Here is a 22,481-nt window from a genome sequence, read left to right as displayed (position 1 = left end):
TTGCTTTTAGTCCAGCCGACCACACAGGGCCATATCAGGACTGTCAAACCATACAAATGCTCAACTGCGTCAACACAAAACCGTCACATTTACAAACAAAAAAAACACACTAAGACAAACCCTCAAAACACAGTTCATGACACAGTATCCCAACCATTTAGCTCCTTATGGCAAATAAGACTAGGCTATGCCAAGGACACCAACAATTCCACTGAATTTATCATCCCCAGATTACAAAAAATCGTAAAAAAGGTAAAAAAAACAACAAAACACAACAATACTTCAAAGCCAAACAAAAAATACATAAAAAAGGCATGGGCAGCTAGTGCCCATCCCAGTGTTTACATCTCACTACCTAATCACCACAGCAAAACAGCACAGATAGTACATCACAGACTGCGGAAAAGAGAAAAAAGTGTCAAGGCTTGCTTGAAAAAAGAAAGGGGAATGGACTGGGAAGGCAGAAAAAGGAGACAACAGTGAAGATAGCAAAAAGGCAGAAACAAAAAGAGTGACAGAAAAGAGGAAATTTCTAGCACAGAATTTCCAGAAGGCAGGGATGCTTTTTATACTCAAAGACCCCCCGACATCCCCACATGGGGAGACTGACACTATACAGCATTAACACAGTACTGACAGACAGAACTAGGTGGTGAACAGAGCAGGTCTCAAAAACCATTGCACCAGACAGACAGGGTGGACAGAGCAGAGAGCATCTCACTTGACAAAATCTTTTTCCTTCATGCCGTATTGGTGTGCAAAGTTGTTGATCTCCACTTCTTGCTCAGGGGTCAGGGTCTCCACATCCAGTGTGACATCTGCACACATCAACACACCAGTTTACATGTTGCCCTTGAACAGAAATCCCTCGTATAGCCCCTGCTCTCTATCCTTCCAGAATGTGTTTCAAATGCATATTTCCATGTTAGACAATGACAGGCTGCAAGCAGTCTGTTTGCTCTGTGCCAACTCTATGCGGTGAACACAACACAAAGCAGCACTTCCTCAATAGCCGAGCTCTAGCTGAACCATTCAATGCATCACATGCACCTACACTTCTATGTGTCTCCCTTCATTATACAGTCAAGGTGATCCAGAAAAAACAAAAAAACAAAACAAAAAAAACTAGTGGGTGGCTGGGCAGACAGAAGTGTCTATGTATGTTTCTAGCCAATAACAGATTTGAAAATACATCTTTTGTTTCACATTTTATCGGACATCACTGTGTCAGACAACAGCAGAAAGCAACTGACTGGACAAGGGAGCATCCCTAATGATCTGATAAGTCCAGACAGTGGCACAGACAGGGGCTGGAACCATCAGTAGCACTGGTCATGAGGAAAATCAGGAGGTAATGGTTCCTCAGGGATATAGGGAGCACCAGGCCTCCTGGACAGCATGCATGTACCTAAATCTGCCATTTCATTCAACGTCAGTGTCACTGCTGTCATCAGGCTTATGCCTGTATGATGTACCTAAATCTGCTGTTTCAACATCAGCATCACTGCTATCATCAGGTTTATGCCTGTATAATATACATAAATCTGCTGTTTCAACATCAGCATCACTGCTATCATCAGGGTTATGCCTGTATGATATACCTAAATCTTCTGTTTCAACATCAGCGTCACTGCTATCATCAGGTTTATGCCTGTATAATATACCTAAATCTGCTGTTTCAACATCAGCGTCACTGCTATCATCAGGTTTATGCCTGAATAATATATCTAAATCTGCTGTTTCAACATCAGCGTCACTGCTATCATCAGGTTTATGCCTGAATAATATACCTAAATCTGCTGTTTCAACATGTGTCACTGCTATCATCAGGGTTATGCCTGTATGATATACCTAAATCTGCTGTTTCAACATCTGTGTCACTGCTGTCATCATCACTGCTGTTCTCCTCCTCATCCTGACCAGCAGCAGGTGTACTGTCTTCATATGTGTAGCCGATGGCTGCCTTCTTCTCACTGCTCCTGCAGACACAAACCAGTTCTGCTATTACAACAGGTAGCTGTGTGTTACATTCTACACCATTCACAGGCCACAGTGCATTACAGCCTATAACTAGTCTGTACATAAAATAACCATGGTAGTCTTACAGAAAACATTCATGGGTAAAGTCTACACAGAAAATAACTATCTTAGTCTTTCTTTCTTTCTTTATTTATAGTCTGTTCATCTAAGATGATGATATATCAGACTGAAAATAAATATTATTATTTTTATTATTTGGATTATTATCATTTCTATCATAATGATGATTGTTATTATTAATTAGAAATCAAATATCTTAGTCTGTATCTGAAATAATCATTAGAACATAACCAGGCTACAGTCTGTAGAGAAAATAACCAGTGCACAGTGTCAAAACAGAGTTGAAACTACATGATATACACATGTCTGCTGTATAATTTCACATGTACTCAGCAGCTGTGGACAGGAGAATGTCATGAAAACATCTACAGCTGACTGCTAGTCTTACTTTTTCTTTTCCTCTTCTGCTGGTCTGGTCGGTGGCCCAAAGTGTTCATCAATGTAAATTTCATGCAAGCACTGCTCTTCAGTCACTGAAAACATACAGTCACCTTGAAACACTTCACCATGTAGCCAAAGAAAATACTGCCTGAACACACACACACACAAATAAGTCTTGAATATTATGTGTTTGTGAAAGAGACTGACATCTGTTTGTAACCCAAACAATGCATAATTTACATTTAGAATTCAGTATGTGTAGTAATTTTGTATCCAGTGAATCTAATACCTCGCCTTTTTAAATGGGAATTAGGAGGTGGTAGTGTGCATTAGGGGATGGGTGTATAAATATCCTTTCGGATTTTTTTCTTTTCTTTCTCCTTCCTTTTTTTTTTTTTTAATTTTTTTTTTAATAGTTTTACTGTAAAATGAATGTCATAAAAAAATAACCTCACTTTGTATAACCGAGCCAACAAGATGAATATCAATACATGAAGGGAAACAGGAGCAAACACACAGAAGAAAAAGATGAAGTGGAATACAGTAAGCACATGGACAACAGGAGCACAGGAAAGGAAGAGAGAGAGAAATTGAGAAAAGAAAGACCACTCACAGCCCGACGCTTCATTCTCCACAAGTGTTCTGTAGCGTTCATAGTTACACTTCCTCTCCTCGTCCTCCCCATCTCTGGACAGGCTGCACACAATGCAGTTTTACACATCATGACAGTGTGCCTACCTGATCAGTGTGTGTGTGTGTGTGTGTGTGTGTGTGTGTGTGTGTGTGTGTGTGTGTGTGTGTGTGCGTGCGCGCGTGCATGAGAGAGAGTGAGTGTGTGTGTGTGTGTTAAGTGTTTCCTTCCATGAATCTTGTGTGTCTGTAGATGGCCAGCAGTAAAAGAACATGGCAAGTTATATCAAAGCAATTTGAAACCATCATCTTAAAGGATCTCCAATCTCTTCGTAACTGGAGTGAGAGAGAGAGAGAGAGAGAGAGAGAGAGAGTGTGTGTGTGTGTGTTTTGTATGTAAGAGACGAGCGGAGGTGTGTAGGTGAACTTTTATAACAGAATAATGGTGTGGACAACTGCTTCAAAACTCCAAACCAACAAAATACACAAAATAACAAAGCATCTTTTTATCACAATTTCTGTGATTGTAAATATATCAGAAATATGTACCCATGTGTAAGCATACACACACCACTTTTCACAAAAGCAAATACATTGAGGCACTGAACAGTTTGCCAAACTAGCAGATATACAGACACTTACTGAACAGTCACATTGGACGGAACATCAGGGATCATGTCCAAATGAGCTCGCACATCAAACCTGTCAATCATGTTGCTCGAGTCCCCCTGCCATGGCATCCTGTAACATGGTACAGCAATGTCACACCACAGTGTGCAATGTCACACCACAGTCATTTGAGGTCTATTGTGACAAGGTATGCCACACCACTTCATAAACATAGAATGCAGTTAATCCACTTGGGACATGTTTTCTCCCTTTCTTTTCCCCACAGACAACCATTTTGAAAGAGGGGGGAAAAAATCACAAAAAATACAAAACACAATATGTAATACAATGAAACTTTCAGAATTGATTGTTGACATGCTAGGTTAGTACAAATGAAAATACTGAAGTTCTTACACCAGCGTTAAAGCTCTGTGGACCATGTAGAAAGTGGTGCTTAGTTTGTGTTCAAGATCACAATATATTTCTCATATGTAATTTGATTACGTCTATGGAAAAACAGTAAGCAGGGGAAAGGTCTGCAAGTGCACCCAATATCTTACTGAAGTGTTGATAATTTTCAAGACTCTCTCTCTCTCTCTCTTTTACACACACACAAGCACACAGAGGAAACAGTACCAAACCAGTCCCAACATTACTTACATGCTCTGAGGGCTTTCAGCAGCCATGGCCACAGCGGGGTCATAATTAATCTTGTAGGGTCGGCCATACACTCTTAGAAACTGTGTTGGATCAAGTTTCTGGAAACACACAGTTCTGTATTTAAGTGACTGTTCACAAACAGATGTCTGCCAACATCAGCACCTCACTCCACACATCCACTGACACACTTAAGTCAAGTGAACAGCAGATGTCTAGTGAACAAATCAAATTGCTCAAGATGGCTCTGCAGCAATAATGCTCAAAAGGACATTGAAGGTAACCTATCTGTTCTCACGTTGAACTCAAATGTTTACAAACTATCTGAGCTTTACAAAGACAAACATTCACAATTAATCACATTCCAATTCAGCTGCATACACATACAAAAAAATTTGGTTGGGAAGTTTTCTTTGTCTTAATTATCTTATAAGTTCAAACCATTTATCCTTTGATTTCTAAAAAGTAAATTTTTTCAATCTATGATTTAATTGTTTTCCTTTTTTTTTTTTTAAATAATATTTTTCCCTTCTGAAACTTTGGAATAACATTTTGAGTTCAAGAGCAATAAAACCTTAACAAATAAAAACACTAAAAGTAAAAGTAAACAGAATATGCCTAACACTAAAAAGAAAAAATTTTTTTTAAAGTAAATAATGCATATTTACTATTTTTTGATAGAATTCTCTTCTTCGATCAGCTCTCTTCTTGTAATCGACCATAAGGCCCCGGATCTTGCGTTCCTGTCGTCTGGCTTCATGCCACATGACTGCTCCACCTGTGACCTGTGCAACCAACAGCAGTCAATAAGACTCAAGTCAGTGATTCTAACTTCCTATACACAACATGGCTCTTGTCAGTGATTCTACCTATCTACACACAAGATTCGGGTCAGTGATTCTATCTTCCTATATACCACATGATTTTGGTCAGTGAATCCATCCTCCTACATGCACCAGGAATCGGGTCAGCGAGTCTATACATCTGCACACCACAGGTCTTATGTCAGTTATTCTATAGATCTTACAGTTATACACACAACAGGACACGTGTCAAAGATTCCATCTTCCTACACACAACAAGACTTGGGGCAGTAATTCCATCTTCCTACACACAACAGGACTCAAGTCACTTGTTCTATCTTCCTGCACAAAACAGGACTCAGGTAAGTGTTTCTACTTTCCTACAAACAAAATGACTCAGGTCAGTGATTCTATCTTCTTACAAACAACAGGATTCAGAGCACGATCATCCTACATTTAACATGACTCATGTTAGATATTCTATCTGCTAACACATAACAGGACTCAGCTGTTCTACTTTCCCACACTGAGCATATCTTAGGTCAGTCACTCTATTTTCCTAAACACACTACCCCTGTATACTCTTTCTCTTGCCTGCCTGCTCTGTCTGGGACCTGTGCAGTCAGTCACCAGTCAACAAGACCCTCCCCTCCGCCTCATACACACGTACACATCAACACACACTGCATTGTACTCTGACCCACACACAGTCCATACCTCACACTAAAGGCATTCAGTGAAACTGCCATTTTACGGAATATTCCTATCCTAGTTACATATCTACACTTATTACAGACATTTTACAAGAATCAAATTCCACTCATATCATTAAACCTCTCTTTCTTCTTTTTATTTCAAGAAGCAGAACAAATAAAATGGATTAAATAAGCAAAGAACTAAGAAGATGAAAGAACACAGAAAAGCAAAAGCAAGCAAACAAAGAGACAAAAAAAGTGGTGAAAATATTGTCAAATTAATTTGTATTTGTATTTCTTTTGTTTTCACAGCAGATTTCTCTGTGTGAAATTCCGACTGCTCTCCCCAGGGAGAGTGCATCGCTACACTACAGCGCCACCCATTTTGGGGTGGTTTTTTTTTTTTTTTTTTTTTTTTGCATGCAGTTTTATTTGTTTTCTCTATCAAAGTGGATTTTTCTACATAATTTTGCCAGGAACAACCCTTTTGTTGCCATGAGTTCTTTTACGTGCGCTAAGTGCATGCTGCACACGGGACCTCGGTTTATCGTCTCATCTAAATGACAAGCGTCCAGACCATCACTCAAGGTCTAATGGAGGGGGGAGAAAATATCGGTGGCTAAGCCATGATTCGAACCAGTGCGCTCAAACTCTCTCGCTTCCTAGGTGGATGCGTTACCTCAAGGCCATCACTCCACTCCAGAAGAACAGATCTTCAATTTTCAGTAAGACTACTCCGGTCAGAAACTTTAACTGAGAATGTCTATAGCATTTATATAATAAACAAATTATGAGGTAGGTAATAATACGGTCTCATGTGGGATAGCCATCTTCCTGACAAATATATATATATATATCTCAGCAGTGTGACATTTGTATTGCAACTCTTCTTTTAATTATACATACAAAACGTGTGTGTGTGTGTGTGTGTGTGTGACAGAGAGGTGTGGGTAGGGGGAGAGATGGAGACTGTGTGTATGTGTCTCTTTGTGTGTATGTCGTCTGTGTGTGTGTGTGTCTGTGTGATTGTTAAAATTTTAGGCAGAATAAAAATTGTTCCATTTTCCTGTTCTAAACAGCTATCAGTGTGGTATAATTCAGCCTACGTCTGACATGTTTTCTGTGTCAAAATAGTCAATGTTTGTCAAACTTAGGAGATGGAGGCTTGTCCCTGTTTTGATTTGGAAGGGATATTTTCACTTCCCAAAAAAAATTCTGGGGGCTAATGTTTACATGTGCACATAAACACAGACACATCACCATACAAAGGCACAAACACACACTTGAAACCACAGTATAACAAATATAAAAAAAGAGGAAAAACATTTTAAGTTTTTTTTCTCTTTTCTCTCTCACATCCCTGTATCAGTGTGTGTATGTGTGTGTGTGTGTGACATGACGAGATCATCAGGCCTGCCAAAAACCATCCTGCAAGACAGTGCCAGGAGGAAGACAAAGAGGCAGACAGAAGAAGAGGTGGGAAGATAACATCCCGGAGTGGACAGGCCTGTCTTTCACCGAATCACAAAGAGCAGCCCGTGACCGAGACTGATGGTGGAAGATTGTCACTCATCAGCGGTGCCTCCACAACACCATCTGGGGTTACAAGACCAATGATGACGTGTGTGTGTGTGTGTCCATGCACGTGTGTGTATCTCTGTATGTATACATGAGTGAATAAAAATAGTGCAGAATAGATGTTTGGAACAAAATATTACATAATAAAACCTGTGAAGGTGTGAGTGTGCGTATGCTACACTTGAGCAAATAATGCTGTTTTCAAACTATCCTTGGATTTCTGGTTATGCTGCCATGTCCTTCCATTCATCTGTCAGTGAGGGACACTTCAGAATGGCTTATCAAACTGTTGATATAGTTTCACAGAAGCTGTGTTCATTATTTAATACTTGCATTGACAGTTCATTATTCAAGTCTTGATTGTTTGTTGTTGTTGGTTTTCTAGCCATTTCAGGGGAAGGTATTCATCGCTATCACCACTGTCATTTTGAAAAAAATTGTCGAGCAGTTTGGACTGAGAAAGGCAACTAATCAAAATCCTACCACTGAACAAAGATCATGACGGAACTGATTTCTATCAAGGAACATGATGGAAGGCTTAGAAACTTGTCTCTGCTGTAAATGGATGATATGACAGCAACTTCTCAGAGGCAGATGTAATGAACAAATCTGAGAACTAACAAACCTCACTGCCTAAAATTTAGGATGAAATACTAGTATGATAAATCAATTTGGGGAGCTTTAAAGCATGAATGACTTACACTGTGCATATCATGAGCTGCCCTGGTTGTGTTATTACTTTAGGCTTTCACCTAAGTCTTTACGGTCGAAACACTAAACACGTGTGGCTTTTCTGCCGTCTTTTCATCAACCATGAAAACCTTTCAGGCACAATTTACGTACACTTTTAGATATCTTTATCAGCAGCTGCACAGCAAATTAAACCAGAGCACTGCATATACACAACAAAATGCAGATCCTAGATTGAAGATCAAACATGGCAAAGCAAACCTTAATAACTGATGGGACAAAACCAAATTTGGGGTTGGGACAGGGGTTTAAGTTCAAAGATGCACAAACTGCAATGCACAAAAGATGTCATATTACTTCCTTGCTATAACTTGTAAGAAATGCATAATACAAAGCACATGAATTGAAATATAAAATAGAGTTAATAAAGCCAGACATTACATACAGCAAAAAGATCACAATTATCAAAAACATGCACCCACTTATGAGTCCAACATTACATCAATAGCGCACAGATAATTTATCAAGGATAACCACAATCACGAACGTCAGCAACACCACCAGCAATACAAATTTTAATAAAAACAAAAGAAACCTGAGACATTAGTCGGTCCATGCTTTCCAACACATTAAATGTGCAAACTCAAAGTCTGAGAAAAGAAAAATAAATCATACATCTCTTATTTTCTCACAGAGCACTGATATGTGTTACACACACATGCACAATACAATTATTCTTTAGTATTCTTTCTCACACCAAGCACACAGACAGATCTTCAATTTACAAAGTATAAAGTTGTTAAGAAATTCCAAAATGAGTTGGACTCTTTTGAAAATGCATGCAGTTCAGTTTTGATCAATCATAATTATTCATAACTTATGTAATATTTTTAAATGATTACCTTTAAAGTTAAAAAAAAGTTCTCACCCAAATATGCTCTCTCTCAAACACACACACATACAAGAACCACAATAGAAGAAATGAACTTCCCTCAAGAAATGAAAAAGAAAATTATGACAACATTGTATTTGTTTTGTTTTTGTTTTTTATCTATATTTTAAACGACAATTTATTATGTGCAAATAAACTGACCAACACTATTGAATTTTGACATGTTATCTTCAAAATAATGTTCTGGTGCTGATTTCAAGTCAATTACTCACTTCTTTAGTTTAAATGCAATTATTTTTATTAGCAGCTACTGAGCTAACTGCAGTTATACTATAGTGTCAGTGGATTTTGACACTTTTGTACATTTTATGCAGGGAATGGTTTGTTCACAACAAATCTGGACTTCTATTACTATTATGTAAAACAATGTACTGGTGTTGTTTCCACCTTTTAAAAAAATGAAATCTACCAATTTCTTCAATTTATCAAAACCAAAACAAGACCATGGGAGTTCTGATCTCAGATGACCTAAAATGGACTGGCCATCATTAACATCTGAAAAACTAAAAAAGCCAACTAAAAAAAAAACAAAAACACTCCACTTCTTGAGACGAAACTGGAGAAATTGCCTTCCAGAGTTGACAGATGGCTTTCATCTCTCTTGTCCACTCCTTGTTGGAGTGTGGTGCAGCAGTATGGGACCGCTATCTAAAAAAATAATATGGGACCCCTATCCAAAAAAAAAAAAAAAAAAAAAGACAATGAGAGGATCCCCTGGATCATCAGTAAGCAGTACAGATCAAGGGACCCAGGCTGCATGACATGTATGCTACAAGAACAGAGGCTATCACCTCTGGAAGACTGGAGCAAAATTAACCACCTCACCACACTGTATAGGACTGTCAACAGTTCAATTCCAGCTTTACCACCAAAAAAAATCGTAATGCCTGCCAGCAAGACCAGCAGAAGATCCACACCAACTTCAAATACAGACCATGACACTGATAACATTGTAGGAAGAACTTTCAATAACATAGTTTTACAAAGAAGGCCAATTACAGAACTCATTCTTTATATTAAGTACAGTAGAATGGAATCAGCTATCAGTTGGGAGTGCTGGGGTTACAGCAGCATTTAGCTGTTTTCCATCACTAACAGAAATAGCTTTGTTCTTTCACATGCACTCTCCCAAGTCCGTTGCGACGATGGCCAGACTGGCCTCTGCAATGTGTTTGCCCTGATCTGGATCCAGAAAATACGAACTGAAAAATAGTCAGGTCGCAGCGTGACTGGTTCCAGCCGATCGCTTTCAAGAAAAGTGACCAGTATTACGCATGAAAGTGATAGCACGTGCATTAGTCTGCCAGTACACGTACATGTTGCTGCTTCTATCAAAGTAGAGACAACAAGGAGAAAATCTTACAGTTCAAGTGTCGGCAATGAAGAATGTTTATTGTCAACTCGTCTGCCTTATAAATGCCACCATGAGGCGCTTGTGAATGTTCGTCGACTTCTCGTCATCACGAGATCAGAATTTAAGACAAAAACAATGACAAAAAGTCGTTTAAAAGATTGGTCTATGGTTTTGACAGACGGTTTGCCCAACGTAATACTTCTTTCGAAATTTTGTAGCCATTTTAAAAAAAATCCTGGCGGGGGGGGAGGTATGACAATGAAGGTGTGCTGGTGATGGTGGGTGTACTTTTAGCGCGAGATTCAAAGATTCTCATCTGCTTTGGAAACACATGAGTCAACGGAAATAAGGTAAGACTAGATCTTTTGATCGAACAGAACTATCAATGGTTTACTTAGAAAGTGAATTGTATGGTGTTTCTGAGCAATTTAATAGTCAGATAGTTTTGAAATAAACGTTAGTTTAGATCCGTTCACCAGATTGGATTTGTCAATATCCAGAGCTAGCAGCAAGAAGAGGCCGTTTAAACTTCATCCAAGCCACATACTCAAAGGCGAAATGTAAGCATATGTTCTTACGAACTTGATCATACACTCATTTAGGTCAGTTTTAACGGGCACGGTGAGTTTGACTGACTGATTGAGTTTCCGAATTTAGACTGGCGTCGAAAACAAAATATATGCAGTGATTTTCACAGAAATCACAGAAATGTTTGGCTATAGGCTAAAAGCCTTTTGCCCTCATAATCAGTGTCCATTTATGTGCTTTTGGATAACTTGTTGTGAACAGACCCTTGTTTAAATCGTGCATAGTGTATACTACATTTATCTACAACTCAATAAAGATTTAACTCTCTGGAAAATACATGGTCCTTAAACTTTTTGTCAATGTGATTTTAACAACAAACCTGCTATTACTATAGAAAAATGGGGGGAGGGGGGTGGCGTGTGCCTGACCAACACAGAACAAACGCACTGGTCTGGCCTTTAGAGCCTGCCATGCAGATCGATCAGTGTTGCAACATTAAGTTGCTTTATTGTTATGACTGAACTTTCGTTTACGATAAAGAGTAACGTCACGTACGTGTGTTTAGATCTGTTTAAACGTCAACACCAGGCATATTTTTCCGGCCTGTCTTCTTTCCACATCTAATAAACCAAACCGAGTTCAATGATTATTTTTGTCAAAATATTTACCTGTTATTATTCTTCAAAGACAGTGTGCTTGAGGGGGGGGGGGGGGGGGGGAATTGAAAGGCAGACCTACAAGCCGCTTCTTTTCGTTGTTGTTGCTTACCTGTGTAAATAAATGAGAATATAAACAAACCTGTTTCGGTTATTCTCCCCATGTGTGGGGGTGGGGGCGTTGGTGGGCTTTTGACATTGCACCATGGTCAAGATCAATGAACTGAATATTTCATAAAATACAATATTATGGAAACACCTACGCCTATTGTTTATATTTGAAAAAAAAAAATTTCTTTCGTTTTATAAGAGCTGTGTGACAAGCGTGATTTTCGACAAAACCAGACAGGTTTTCCTGAATAAAATAATGCATTTTGACATGGGAATAAAGGTGTGTTTGAGCATTCTTCGAGGCTGTTTGAACAAAACATACAATATAGAAGTGACTCGGAAATGAGGAAACATTCAGAATGAAAAACCCGTTACCTGTTCACTTCATCCTTTGCCCACATTATTATTGTTATTTAGTTTCTTGATGACTGGCTCTCAACTGAAGTGAATATAAAACCCGTTACCTGTTCACTTGATCCATAGTCCACATTATTCTTTAGTTTCTTGACAACTTGCTCTCGATTTTCATTGACATTATCATCTTTACTTTGTTCCAGGTTCTTCCCCAAAAGCTTTCTAAACAGCTAAAGTGAAACCTTTATTTTAAAAGTTTTCTCTAGATCCAGAAATCACCTTGAACAGGTAAGAAATATCTGTGATTTAACATTTCTATTTGATTAATGATATAATCATCTGTAAATCAAAGTCATGTTTTCCAGGTTTTTTTCCTGAGCAAATGTATCCCAACTTTCATGATTACGAGGTATCATTGCTGTACTGTTATGGATTATATATTTAATGGACATTACAAATATACAAGGCTTAACTTATCGCAAACAAACTGAGGTGAATTAAAGTGTACTGAAGTATTTTGAAGAACTATTGTCGTGTCTCAAATATATTTTTCTTTTTTTAAAGCATGGAAAAGGTAGTCCTTCAACAGCCTCTCAACTTTCATGATTACGAAGTATCATTGCTGTACTGTTATGGATTATATATTTAATGGACATTACAAATATGCAAGGCTTAACTTATCGCAAACAAACTGAGGTGAATTAAAGTGTACTGAAGTATTTTGAAGAACTGTTGTCATGTCTCAAATATATCTTTCTTTTTTTAAAGCATGGAAAAGGTAGTCCTTCAACAGTCTCTCATCTATTTCATTGACTTTCAACTTCTGTCCTCAACCCTCATATCACCCTCATGACAGTAAAAACTGGAACATTCCTTTTCAAAGTGACAAATAACAAATGATGCTACGGACTGGACTTATTTTGATTCTATATGCATTTCCAACACCATTCAATGAGCCCTTCTAGCTTGTGGTGTGGTGTCTAATTTATTGCATGTCCTTCACCATCCAATGAACCCTTATTGCTTGTGGTGTGGTGCATGATTTATTGCATATCCTTCACCATCCATCCTGCAATGAGCTCTTCTTGCTTGTGGTGTGGTCTTTAGTTTTAATCCCACAGTTTTTATTAAGAGTGCATTTCCTGCATCATCCAATGAACCCCTCTTGTGTGTGGTCTGGTGTCTAATTTATTGCATTCCTTCACCATCCAATGACCCCTTCTGGTGAGTTGTCCAGTTTTTAATCCCATGGTTTTTTATTAAGACAATAAGAGTCAAGTCAAAGTCAAGAGTGATTATGCTTGTATATGAAATAAAAGTAATATTAACTCAAGGACGTAAAGCATCTTTTTTCCAGAGGAAAAAGTACCAATAATTCTGAGGAGATGATAAACCAAGGTCCCATGTGCAGCATGCACTTAGCGCATGCCAAAGAAACTATGGCAAAAGAGAGTCCACCCTGGCAAACTTTCGCAACAAAAACCTCTCTCTCTCTCTCTCTCTCTCTCTCTCTCTCTCTATGTGTACACACACACACACACACACACACACACACACACACACACACACACACACACACACACACACATGACATGGAGGGGTGTGGGGGTGCGCGTGACTGAAGCCTGACTAAATGATACAGGCTGCAAATGATGAGCTCCTGAAGGCAGCTCTCGGTTGGCTCTACCCAGGTAGGCAGCTTGTGCAAATGACTCCCGGCATGATTGCAAAGAGCTTATAGAGGTTGGTCTCTGAGCAAGGATAGGCACTATGCTTGTTACCTTTTCAAATAATGAATTAGTCAAAAATATGTGATGTAACTTTCATCCAAGAAAGACTGACTTGCATAAAGAGACAAGTGGTGATGGTGGCACTATTTTCTCCAAAAGGAGTTTCGGCATGCATGACACTGCAAGCGACAGCTGCTTCACCCAGTGAAGAGCTCATCGGTTTTGGAGCTTACTTCTGGCTACCAGCTACGCTCATGACCTCGTACAGGCCGATGGAGATGTTCTGACTACCAGCTACGCTCATGACCTCATACAGGTTGATGGAGATATTTGTGACCACAGTGACAAAACTGGAAGCGCTTCTTGGATACAGATAATATCAAGTTTTTGTTTTTTGAGGATACTGAATATAGATTTCCACTTTAATTTATTATTCAGCCCTGTGGCATTAATGAACCAAGTCTGATAACATCCATTTAGCAAAGCATGATTTCTTCTCATAAGCGATTCATTATAAAACCATTACACAAATCGTAAGCCATACTCAAGGTCCATAGTCATAGCTGTGACCGTTTCCAGGGAGCAAAGGGGGGGCGGGGGAAAGTCAATCGGGGTTGCTTGCTGGTTCACAGTACAGACTGTCATAGACTCTCCACCACTGTTGTCCTGTGTTCTTCTGGCTTGTTTGTCTGCGGGGGATGACACAGAACCCTTGGAGCGTGGACACTTCACGGATCCCGACCCCTCCCGCCTGTATGTCTTTAGCGTTGTTTGTCTTGTCCTTTGTCTGGATCGAGTTGTTTTTCCGTCGTCAGTGCTGTTTTGGTTTTGTTAGAGATCGTTGTCGATCTGTCATCATGTCCTGGGGCTGACTGTGGTGCTGCAAGTTTGTTCGTTCAGTGTTGCGTTTTCTGTTATGCTATTGCCTGTCTGTTTATGTCTGATAATTGGTTCTACTGCAACGAAGTTGCACGTTGGATCCCCGGGCTTTGTGTCCATCGTTCAGACATTGCCTACACTTTACCGGGTTCGGGCAGTCCGCCGCTGTGTGTCCTTTCTGCAGGCACCGCGACACTCCGCCTCCTGTTGTTGCTGAAGGGTCTTCTGCTCCCTGTGGTACAGGCTGGCTTTAAAAGGGCCAATGTCCACATTTCTGGGCAGGGGAACATCCGGAACTTTTATATACAGGAAACGTCTGCCTGTCATCCAGTGTGTCAGCTTGCCGTGATCATCCCTGTCACTTTCCGCGATCAGTTTGGAGTGGATGGTTACTCCCAACTGCTTGACTGACTGCAACAGTTCTGTGTCGGAGAAAGAGAGAGAGGAGAGAGATGTTGCCGATGATCAGCTTCGTTGAAGGGGCCTGCTTCTCTCTACTGTTTGAATCATTTGAATTGGGAGGTCTTACAACAAACGGATTTTGGTCTTGGACACCCACTTGATTATATGATATGATATCGTTGCAGACCTATATTTAGGCTTCTCAGCCTTTAGTCTGGTCTTAGTACTCGAAATCTTATTATCACAAACGTCCAAACACTTTTTCTTGTTTCTTTTTCCCTATTTACAGCTATTTGTACATGCGATCTGCCCAGTGATTGTCCAGCCTAGCTTTGAAAGCGTTGAAAGAGGGGGCGCTGACTACAGAATCTGGTAGGGCGTTCCACGGGTTCACCACCCGGAAGGAGAAGTAGTGCTGGCGCATTTGTCCGTTGCATGGCCTCTTCTTGAGTCTCAGGTTATGCCCACGGGTCTGTCTGTTACTGTTTTCTAGGACCAGGGGGCTTTCCACTTTATACAGTCCATGAGTAAACTTGTAGACCTCAATCATGTCTCCTCTGTCCCTACGGTACTGCATGCTGGGTATTTTCATTCTGGCTAGGCGCTCATCATATGTACTGTTTGCCAGCCTGGGGACCATTTTTGTTGCTGTCCTGAGAACACCCTTGATGAGGTCTTTGGTTTTCTGGTAGCGGGGTGACCACGCAACATTAGCAAATTCCAGGTGAGGGCGTATCAGTGCAACGAAGAGCTGTCTCATTGTGTCCATGTCTTGGTACTGGTATGACCTTCTGATCAGCCCTAAGATCCTGTTGGCCTTGTTGACTTCTGTCTCAATGTGTTGTCTGAACTTGAGTTCCTGGTCCATCATTACTCCCAGATCCTACTCGCCTTTTGATGCTTCCAACACCACTCTCTCATCGCTGTTGTGTAGTCTCATGTTGTGCTCAGCTTTGAGGTTATTGTGTCCTAGATGTAGGACCTTGCACTTTGATGCGTTGAAGCGCAGTTGCCAGATATCAGCCCAGCTGACAAGGTTGTCAAGGTCTGTTGGATCCTATCTCTCTTACTTTCTATTTCCACCGAGTCATACACTTTCGTGTCATCTGCGTACATTTCACAGAAGCAGTTGACCATTTCCGGCATGTCATTTATGAAGAGGACAAACAGCACTGGGCCCAGAACACTACCTTGAGGGACTCCGCTCATCACAGGTTCCCAGCTTGAGACACTGCCATTGACACACACTCTTTGTCTCCTGCCCACCAAGAAGTCTGTGATCCACGCCACAACCTGAGAGGTGACTCCATATAATTTGAGCTTGATGATGAGACGTTCGTGGGGTACAGAATCAAATGCCTTGGCAAAGTCTGGATAGATTGCGTCTATTGGTTTCCCTTCGTCTAGTGACTTGATTCATGAATCTAGCACCCTCAGGTTTGTGACACAAGATCTTTGGCTGATGAACCCGTGTTGACAAGGTACCAGAAAGTTGTTGTCTTCCATGTGAGCTATCACTTTGTCCCTGATGATGGATTCCATGATTTTGCAGACTGTACAGGTTAGGCTCACTGGTCTGTAGTTACTGGGTTGGTTTCTGTCTCCTTTTTTGAACAGAGGGGTGACATTAGCTTCTTTCCACTCTCTTGGCAGTTTCCCTTCTTCTTCTGATTTCATGAAAATCATTGATAGAGGCTCTGCCAGCTCCTCTGCGAGTTCCTTCAGTACACGTGTGTGAATGCCGTCTGGGCCAGGGGATTTTCCAGTATCCAACTGTTTGAGTTTCTTCAGCACCTCTTCTTTGGTAAAACAAATCTTGTCTAACTTTTTTGGGTACTCTCTATCCTTGCAAGTAGGCATCTCTTCCAGTCTCTCCTTCGTGAAAACTCTACAGAAGAATCTGTTCAGGGTTTCTGATTTATCCTCATTACTGGTAACTGTCCTTCCACTCTCATCAACAAGATCTGTGACTCCTTGCTTTGTCTTCAATTTACTGTTGGCATAAGCGCAGAATGCTTTTGGATTTTTATTCGCGTCCCTGGCAACAGATTTTTCAAAGTTTCTGACAGCCCTTCGGCATGCACTTTTGGCCTGATTTCTTGCCGTCGCATAGGCTAGGTAATCTTTACCTTCCTTAGTTTCCATATATCTCCTGAAGCATTCCCTCTTTTTCTTGAGTTTTCCAAGTGCCTTCTCATCCCACCACAGAGGCTTTCTCTTTTTCATGTTTTCACAGTTCCTTCCCCCAGTACTGATTTTGGGGATGCATTTGTCCATGGTCTCCGTTAGTATCATTTTGAAGCCGTCCCATGCCTCTTGAACATCAAGATCCCTCACCTTTTCAGACAAGTTCTCGTCACTCATGAGTTCCCTAAGCTTTTTGTAGTCTCCCTTAGAGTAGTTGTACCTTGTCTGTTGCGTCTTTGAGCCTTTTGTGTAAGCCTGAAATTCAAAGTGCAGGATATGATGATGGCTTTTTCCAAGCGGAGGGCAATGTACAATGTTTCTGACCATACCTTCCTCGTTGCTAAAAATCGGATCAATCAGGGAAGGGGCATGGTTAGGATGAGTGTGCGTGGAAAGCCTTACATGTTGTATCAGAAAGGTCACTCTTACGAATGTCTCAAGAAACACTGTAGCTTTATGGTTTGGACTAGATGGGGAAGTTTCGTTGTTCCAGTCAATCTCTTTGAGATTAAAGTCACCTGTTTAAGAGTACATGCGACCTATCACAGATCATGTCTTTCACAAGACTATACAACGCCGTATTTTCTTCCGGTGTATTGCTGTCGGATCTGTACACAACCTACAAGCAGTCTGTCTCCTCTGTCTAGCTTGATCTCTGCCCACACTGTGTCTTTTGATCCTGTTTTATCAGAGACTTTCACTTCTTGAGTTGAAAGGTGTTTCTTTACATAGATCAAAACTCCCCTTTCCACATTCTTTTCACAAATATTGCTAAAACAATCCATCCAAGGTCAGTTCCACTGACTGTGCCTCAAAACGAAAATTTTTTGGTACCACTTCTGTTATACACACAATGTCCGGGTCATCGTTTTCAATCACAAATAAAAGTTCTGTACGTTTGTTTAAAAGGCTATCTACATTTGAGTATGTACCCCTCTAAGCGCGTAACCCTGTATAAGCAATTTGACTCTTGCATCTTTTTTGTCGAGGATAAATCCTCAACGTCCACCTATGCGCTGGGCTCCTTCTATTGAATTGTAGCCTGTAACTTTTTCTGCAGCCGCACAGAGTTCGGAAGAAATGCTTTTAATCAAACCCCGGCAGTTCATTGTTTACAACAAAAACTGGTAAAGTACGCTCACCTCCTAAGTCGATACCAGTCGTCATGGTGAACAATTCAATACTGAGGAAAGAAAAGGAAAGACAAAAAACAAAATAGAAACAAAGTGCAGGATGAATCACCAGACACAGAAACACCAGGACAAAACACAGCAGTAAACCGGCAACGGCTTCAAGAAAGGAAAAACAAAATTAAGTCCGTAAAACTGGAACTGAGAGAGCGCACACAAACACGTCCAGTCGACTTCGACGTGAACATCGCTCTCCTGTACAACGAACACATCAGAAATATGTTGATGAATGAAAGTAAGATTTGTGGAATGGATGGGTGAATGATGGGGGAATTAAAAAACAAACAAAAAACTGGAAGCGCGTGTGTGTCAGTGGGTGTGTGTGTGTGTGTGCGCGCGCACGCGCGGGTATATCAGTGTGTGTGTTTTATGATATGATATATCTGAAACGAGGTCCCAGCGCAATCTTGGGGTGTTTCTCATGTGTACAATTAGCATGCTTTTAGCATCCAACCCACATACAACAAACAAGTAAATAAACAACCGCACTGTACAACACCTCCCCTCGAAAAAATTGAAAATAAGACCAACAAAAGCCAAGGAAGAGAGAAAACGAACAAATAACAAACAAAAACCGAATATAATCAGTCAGTCTTAGTTGTTGTTGTTGTTGTTTTTTTGTACAGATGATGCAAAAATGCTTTTGTCTACGTTCAGACATATGAACCAGAATATGGTTTAGTTGTCCTCAGTTGTATGTGCGGATTGTCACAGAACAATAATAATGATCGTTTGTCAGTTACAAACAGGAAAAATGATACGCAATTTTGCTGTTTCACAATCAAACGAATTGATTCATGCAAGAGAGGCATTACGTGATGTCGAAATATTCATTTTAAGTCAACGTCGATGTCATCTGTTCATGGTACAATGCATTTTGCGTCATTTGCAATACTTAGTGTGTGTGGGGGGGGGGGGGGGGGGGGGACAGCAAGGTACAGTTCGCTACCAATAGTTGGTATTTTCATCCGCGTTCTTCCTACAATGTACTGGGCTCTCGGAATGGAGCGAGTGCATCTCAGAAGCTAGAACGTACGCCCCCATTCAGGCGAACAGAATACAGATTATGTATGGTAGGCTTATAGTTCTGTGTTTAAAATGTAAAAGGTAGTGTAAAATCAAAGGTACCTTAATGAAGAAGATAAAAAAAAACACGTCTCGAGTCTTACACTCTTTGTCAAGCGAAGAGGTGTTGGCAGGCATCGGTTGTCTGTACTGAGGAGGTGGGTTCAGCTCAATTGCAGTTCAGCTCACTGATTTGTTGGAAGAGGGGGGTTAGGGTGGGGTGCAAGGAAAAGGTGTTGGGTGGGAGCGGAGATTAGAAAAGAGAGATAAACCACTCGCGGCAGGCCCCTTCTTACTGTCTATAACAGTGCTGAAGCCGTTTTGGGGCACACACGCAGTGCGGAAGGGTGCGGGTAAATCACCCTCTCCTTCCCCACCTGAAGGAAACTGGTCGGTTCTGACGGTTCAGCTGCAGTAAAACTCGAAAGTTAAGTTATGCCTGGAATTTCCCACGTGTAGTAAGATTCGCTGTATACAATGAAAACCGATTCATTTTTGCTTGGTTTTTAGCACGTTTGCATCTGCTTGAATGTAGATAATATAAAAAGAAAATAAAGCAGCCCCACCCCCACCCCCAGCGCAATGTTGCACATGAGAGAGACAGTTATAAATTATTGAACTGCGTTTTCGTAACGCTACTTTTTCTTCACACTTTCTGGTTTACATCACCATTTCTTCACACAAAAAAAGAAATATATATATATATATATATATATATATATATCAAAACATAAAACACATATTCAGCTCTGTCTCTCTTCTAACATCTGTCTATACATACATAAATACATACATACATAATTTCATATAGATCTATCAGTATGTAAATCTAAATCTATCTATATGTACATAATCATATATATAATTCATATATATACGAACGCTTCATGTTGCCCGAGCAGACTGTTGTATTGTGCTCTATCTCTCTCTCTAAGTCTCTGTCTCTGTCTCTCTCTCTCTCGGGAGTTTTACATGGCTGTTAAAAGCATCTACGATTCTGTACTTGTATGTGTTCGTGACAAAGGTATTTATTCAGACTTTTTTCAGTGTCCAAAAGGGGTTAAACAAGGTTGTATGCTAAGCTCACAGCTGTTTTCCTTTTTCATCGGTGAATTGGCAGTGGAGTTATCAAAGAAGGGGAGACATGGAATACAAATGATACCTGGCGCAACAGATTTGCTCTTAATGCTATTTGCTGATGATGTTCTCTTGTCTGACACACCCATAGGGTTACAAAATCAGTTAAATGCCCTTAATCAAGAAACAGACAGACTACAACAAACTGAATCTCGATAAGACCAATATTATAGTTTTCCGCAATGGAGGTCATCTTTCGACTCGTGAAAAATGGTGCTGTGGTGATAGGGAAATGAAAGTAACCAATACATATAAATATTTAGGAATGTTATTCACAACAAAATTGAGTTTGACATCTGCGTGGGATGAAGCAAACAGAAAAGGGAAAAAAGGTGTAATCCAAATTATAAAATCACTCAGGAGACTGCGTTCGACTGACGCTTTCCTTTAGTTTGGGCGGGGCAAAGGCAGCTCATGAATAATGAATGCGTGTCGCGGCGCAGGCTGCCTGGCTTCAGCAATTTCTGCAAGTGGTTTATCTCTCTTTTCTAATCTCCGGTGGGAGGGAAGAGAAGGAGGAGTGTCAAGGGGAAGGAGGGGGAAGGGAGTCAAACTGGTATCACTCTATGACATTAATTCCTTGAGCGGGTTGTACTGTGCCAAGGCGAGAGCTGATTTGGCTTTCCATTAATTTTCTGTATAGCCAGTCTCCACGGCAGTTGCACCAAAGTGCTGCCACTGATATGTGTGAAAGGTTGTGTCGTCCAGAGCTGAAGTGGTTTGCTACATTTACAGTTCTGTGGCTGACATTAGTGACTTGGGAATCCATAGCACCAGGTGCCGTCGCCAATTTTCTTGAATACATCAGATGCACGCAGTATCAGCGCAGACGATCGGCAGTTGGTTTCAGTTCCATAAAATGCGTTAATTTAAGAAATGAGTCAGACAAGGAGAGCCACTGTGGTCACGGTCCTCGAGTCCACGGGTCGCTTGTCTGAACGTACTGTGTCATGTTAGCATCAACAAGACTATTGATGATTCTGTACAACATAATGAGTCCTGTGTCTGTGTCATTCAGTGTTGAGCATAGTCCCCACAGAGCCGGGTTCTCTCACACTACAGTTAATCTATAATTATACTATTTATAGTGATGGGGATGGCGACAATGCTGCTTCGGATGTCCAAATATTTTTTTTTTTTTTTTTTTTTTTAAATATACTTTTTGAGATGGCTGCAATCTCCACTTTCTTTCAAACATCATTCCGCCGGGTGTCAAACAGGCCCAGGAGATACACTGGGACACATGACTCGAATGGTGGTCGGGGAATTTGAGCAACTTTTCTATAGATGCATCGGCGTTAAGTGCTGGGAAAACCCACGACTGGTTCAGTTTTCGTATTTGAACCCATAACACAATTCTGGGTAGCAGCTGACATGACCCCGCCCACCTAAAACAACAACAAAAACCACTTTTCTCTCTCTCTCTCTCTCTCTCTCTCTCTCTCTCTCTCTCTCTCTCTCTCTCTCTTATTTTATTTTATTTATTTTATTTTTATTTTTTATTTAGAATTACAAAAAACACAAAAACTCCAATGGGACTCGATCCTGCATGCTCCCAGTCGTCAGTCCGCAAGCACTTTGTTATGGCGGCACTCCGGCAACATTAAATCTTGTAAATCATCCTCTGGAGCTGCTCCAGCTGTGGAACATCCATGTGTGGTCGATTCAGTTCTGACAGGCTACGGCTTAGGCTGCCGAGGCGCTAACCTTTTGGCGTCATTATCTGAATCAAACCTTGAAGGTCAGTCCCACGTAGGTATTCTTGATCTTATCTATTGTTTCGAGCATTTTTT

General features: G+C 40.5%; 1 protein-coding gene across 2 annotated transcripts in view; it reads right to left on the bottom strand.

The window, feature by feature from the left end:
• The window catches only part of LOC143296706 (CLK4-associating serine/arginine rich protein-like), a 29,633-nt gene extending 19,079 nt beyond the window's left edge, over positions 1-10,554 (bottom strand). For both annotated transcript variants that reach the window (XM_076608753.1, XM_076608754.1), the window contains exons 1-8: positions 10,459-10,554; positions 5,046-5,162; positions 4,381-4,478; positions 3,754-3,852; positions 3,095-3,177; positions 2,489-2,573; positions 1,852-1,979; positions 722-818 (exon numbers count right to left, since the gene is read on the bottom strand). In XM_076608753.1, coding sequence (XP_076464868.1) covers positions 722-818; positions 1,852-1,979; positions 2,489-2,573; positions 3,095-3,177; positions 3,754-3,852; positions 4,381-4,478; positions 5,046-5,144 — 689 coding nt within the window. In that variant the 5' untranslated portion in view covers positions 5,145-5,162; positions 10,459-10,554. The remainder of the gene's footprint in view (positions 1-721; positions 819-1,851; positions 1,980-2,488; positions 2,574-3,094; positions 3,178-3,753; positions 3,853-4,380; positions 4,479-5,045; positions 5,163-10,458) is intronic.
• Positions 10,555-22,481: the final 11,927 nt, after the last annotated feature.

This window comes from Babylonia areolata, chromosome 21, assembly GCF_041734735.1.
Source record: "Babylonia areolata isolate BAREFJ2019XMU chromosome 21, ASM4173473v1, whole genome shotgun sequence".
Classification (NCBI taxonomy): domain Eukaryota; kingdom Metazoa; phylum Mollusca; class Gastropoda; order Neogastropoda; family Buccinidae; genus Babylonia; species Babylonia areolata.
This window is presented reverse-complemented; position numbering and strand designations above follow the sequence as displayed.